Genomic DNA, 4283 nt, shown 5'->3' on the forward strand with positions numbered 1-4283 from the left:
TGTCATGATCATAAAAGCTGAATCTTGAGATCCTCTCTACAAAAAGGTCAAAATTTTTGTATGTATTATCCAATACACTACACTTTCACAGTTTCACCAAGATTCAGAATTCACCGAATCACCGAAAAGGAAATAGTCCAACTCACAAGTTCTCGGATTCTACATTGACTGTCGCTGTTGGACTGGCCCAACATAAGACTTGTTCCCTCCCAAACCAACGACCAAAAGGCCTTTCAAAAGTTAAATAGAATTGATTCAATTGAACGACAAAAATAAAATAAAAGTAAATAAACCTCTATTATGTAACAAGAAGATGAGCATATTACTCATTAGTTTTATGGGGAAGTTAAATCATGTATCTTTGGCCTACTAAAAATATACTTCAGTTTTTGTCCACTCTAAGTATCAAAATGTATACAATAAAATAGGTAACACATTAAATCAGCAGAAGGAAACAGTTATGGAGTTTTGAAAATAAGAAATGTTAATAAGAAGGGCCGTTGGAGGAGATCATTAAGAATCAAAAGGTGTCAGTATGTTTAGGATTGTCTGATATGTCAATTAAGTATTAGATATAAGCCAAAATTTCTATGTTGGAGTACAAGTCCTAGTTAGAGTCAAAGTGTAGTATGTGTGGCTATATAAAGCTATGGTCGTGTATTCTTTCTTTTTTTTCTTAATGAATTCTAGTTTAGTCGAAAGTCAGTCTCCAAAGAAAATAAATATCGACTCGAAGTCTTCAAGAAAGATAAGTAATAGTTGCATATAGGAAACAAGAATATTAATCTGTTTCATTCTATCCTAAGTCCAGCACCAGCATTCACTTTTTAGTTAAGTCAAAGTTGTGTTCGGTTGGTTTTGGTATCATCTTCCATAACTCTTAACAATAAAACCAACGACACTACTACATCTGATTCAACTAGCCAGCTAATTCTTCTTCTTTTTACCCTTTTTGTTCTTGCTCTTGCCCTTCCCGGTTTTTGCATCCTGAATGCTTTTTTCCTCATCAGCCCCACATGTCTTGCTCTTTCCCTTCCTTTCCATGCTCTTTGCTTCCTCATCGCCAGCCTCACCAGTCTTGCTGCTCCCTTCCTCCAATAACTTCTTACAAACGCTTTCTACAAACGCATCATTCATCATACTCTTCGCTTGCTCATCATCTTTCTTCCTCACTCCACTCTTAGCAACCGCTTGCATAGCCTTCTTTTTTCCACCCCTGACAGGTGGATTATTGGCTTCATCGTCACTGAAAATGATCGCCAAACAACCAACCAATTTAAATGTACATATATACATATAAAGGGAAGGGAATATGTGGCTATCATGTAGTTAAGCTTGGGTATACACATACCCTTTTTTTATACCATTAAAATCATGGGGCCATGTGATTTACTTATTGTGTAACTAATATTAAAAAATTGATATGTGTGGGGATCTACACCTAAGCTTGGACACATGATAGCCATATATTCACTTTTTCCATATATATGTATCTAAGCTTAGGTGTGGAACACTCACATATTGTTTTTTTAATCCATAAAAATCATGGGGGCCCATGCATTTATTCATTAAACAAGAAATAAAAAAATATTAGTATGTGAGGGGTTCTACACCTAAGCTTAGGTGTCGGACAACCTTATATTCCCTTTCCCTATATATATATATATATACTAGCGTTGTACCCGCGCGATGCAGCGAGGAATAAGAAAAAAACGCCGGTGGTTTGATGGTGGTTTGTGGGGCGGCGGCGATGAAAAAGAAAAAAAATAAGCCGGCGGCGGTGGATGGTGGTTTGATGGTGGTTTTTGGGGCGGTGGTGGATGGTGTTTATGGGGGGATAGCGTACATAGAAGGTGGATTGCGGCGGTGGATGGTGGTATTTGGGGCGGTGGTGGATGGTGTTTATGGGGGGAAAAAATCAGAGAAGGGGGAAGGAAGAGAAAATCGAAAATCGGATGAACGTATGTGTGTCTAATGAGCGTGATGGAGAAAAAATAGGGTAGTGTAAATTAGGAGGGCATAAAAGACATTTTAAAGGTAGAGGTGTTAAAAGAGGGGTGGGGTAGTTTGCTTATTAAGGGAGTATAGATATATATATATATAGGTTTATATATATAAGTTGAATACAATACAGAAGGAACTGATCGCAACTGTGTAATGCTAATTGCTAACCTCTCTTCAAACATAGACAAAATAACTCTCTTTAGCTCCTCAACTGCAGAGGGTGGTTGCAATTGTTCTAGAAAGCTGAGAATTAATTTCTTATTGTCATCTGACTTATCACCAAGATTCAGACTTATATCAAGAATATCACTCTTTTTCGGATTTGAATGCACATTTGCATTTGATGATGTGTTTGAAGAAGATGGCACCTCAAGAATCATCCTACATTCATCGTTGTCATCTGACTTTTTCTGACAAAAAACAAAACAGATAACCAGAAGGCATCAATGTCAGATCGATGACAATAAAACTAACATACAAAATTTTATACAATAGGTATGGGTTCTAGTAAAGAAGGCTATAATATAAGGTCATTGTACACAATGTCACTCCTTTATTCCCGTTTGTAGATTTATAAATTTGTTCAAGAACTTTTCAAATTGTTTGCAATACCTCTTTGCATTCAGCCACGGGATTTACATGCACATTTGCATTTGATGATGTGTTAGAAGAAGATGGCGCCACAGAAATCGTCTCACAATAATCGTCGCGTTCATATGCTTTTCTTGTTGAGCGCAATTTACTTATTATCTGCTCGGGTTTATCAAGGTCCACACTTATGACTTTTGGATTTACATCCACATTTACATTTGATGATGTATTAGAATATGGTGCCTCAAGAATAGTCTCACATTCATCATCATTCGAAGGAAATTGACAGCAAACTGCAGCTTTCCTTAAGAACAATGCACTCGTTATCTCCTTTTTGGATTTCTTAAGGTCAACAAATATAGCATCAGGGGCATTGATTTTCGGATCGGGCATTCCTGAACTCACAATCAAGAGAGGATCGTCTACGCTCATAAACGCTTCTGCAACTATTTGTGGACACAAATGCAAGTTGCGACCCTTCCTTTTGCTTAAAAGATGGTACACAAACTTCTCTGGAAGCGAATCAGCAATATTGTTGCTTACCGTGAGCAGATTAAATAGCACTTTAGAACAATCCCGCTCTTGCAGACAGGCTAAAGAAACCATCATTACCAGCTTCAACACTAAAATTGGGTAATAATAGGAGACCTCAATGTTTGATCTTCGAATCCAAGATTCAGTAAACTCTTTATTGTATAGAATCTGTTTAACAATGTCAAGATAAGAGTTTACTTCAAACCTCAGAAATACCTCGAGGAGTACCGGTTCATCAGTTGAGTGAAGATGTGTGAACCATCCATAGAAAGAAGACTTCGTGGTGTAAAGGATCCCATTCAGATACGACTCCACAAATAACACATGATCCAAAAGATACACAAAACTATGCGGTTATATGTAGCCAGCACACCTCTGGTCTGACCAAAATGTATCTTTCAAAGCAGTCCGAAGCATTGGAAAAAACGCCATATCCCTAACGCCAGAGTTCCAGACCTCCACAACTGATAGCCATTTGGGAGCCCACTGAAGCCCCTTAATAATCATCTCATACAATGTAACACATTTACTGGAACAAAGACATACCATCATCACTCTCCCAATTGTCCAGTAGGAGATATTACTGTTGTTGCTCACATTTTGAAGAATAATCTCATCAAGCAATTTGAGTGATAGATCAGTCTCCCTTAAAGAAACCATGTCCTCCGAGACTCATCTTCGCCAGTCTAAAGGAAACACAAGATCAAAGTATTGTGCAGAGATTCGAAGAAAACTTTGCAGTTTCTTTTTGTCAGGAGAAGCGAGTTTAAGACACGGGCATTCTGAAAGAAACTTGGAAACCTCAAAAATGTGTACCAGAGACGTGCTTTGATGAAATGCTGAAGCATTTGACTTTGACTTATAGAGACCTTCTAGCTTTAAAAGTACTTTCATACCCACAGAAAGTAATTCTGACTGCCAGTAAGACCTAATAGCAGACGCCAACTGCTTTATATTCATATATAGAAGCTTCCCTTCGGTTCTTATCCAATCACCATCCTTGTTGACTAACAGGTAGACAATGTTTCCATTTACACAACGTTTCCTCACTCCAAAATAACTTATACTAAAATCAGCAAGTCCCTCAACTTTATCCGGCTCTTCATTTACAAGACATTTGATGCTCTCGAAGATACTCATGACGTTCTCCTTCC

General features: G+C 37.8%; 1 protein-coding gene across 1 annotated transcript; it reads right to left on the reverse strand.

Annotated features, from left to right (window-relative positions):
- Positions 1 to 730: 730 nt before the first annotated feature.
- Positions 731 to 3795, reverse strand: LOC122586106. The gene is made up of 3 exons (XM_043758212.1): positions 2617 to 3795; positions 2173 to 2414; positions 731 to 1246 (listed from the first exon to the last, which is right to left on the reverse strand). Exons 1-3 carry the CDS (start codon positions 3202 to 3204, stop codon positions 928 to 930), a joined length of 1149 nt encoding a protein of 382 aa, XP_043614147.1. The 5' UTR covers positions 3205 to 3795; the 3' UTR covers positions 731 to 927.
- Positions 3796 to 4283: the final 488 nt, after the last annotated feature.

This window comes from Erigeron canadensis, chromosome 1 (assembly GCF_010389155.1).
Source record: "Erigeron canadensis isolate Cc75 chromosome 1, C_canadensis_v1, whole genome shotgun sequence".
Lineage (NCBI taxonomy): Eukaryota > Viridiplantae > Streptophyta > Magnoliopsida > Asterales > Asteraceae > Erigeron > Erigeron canadensis.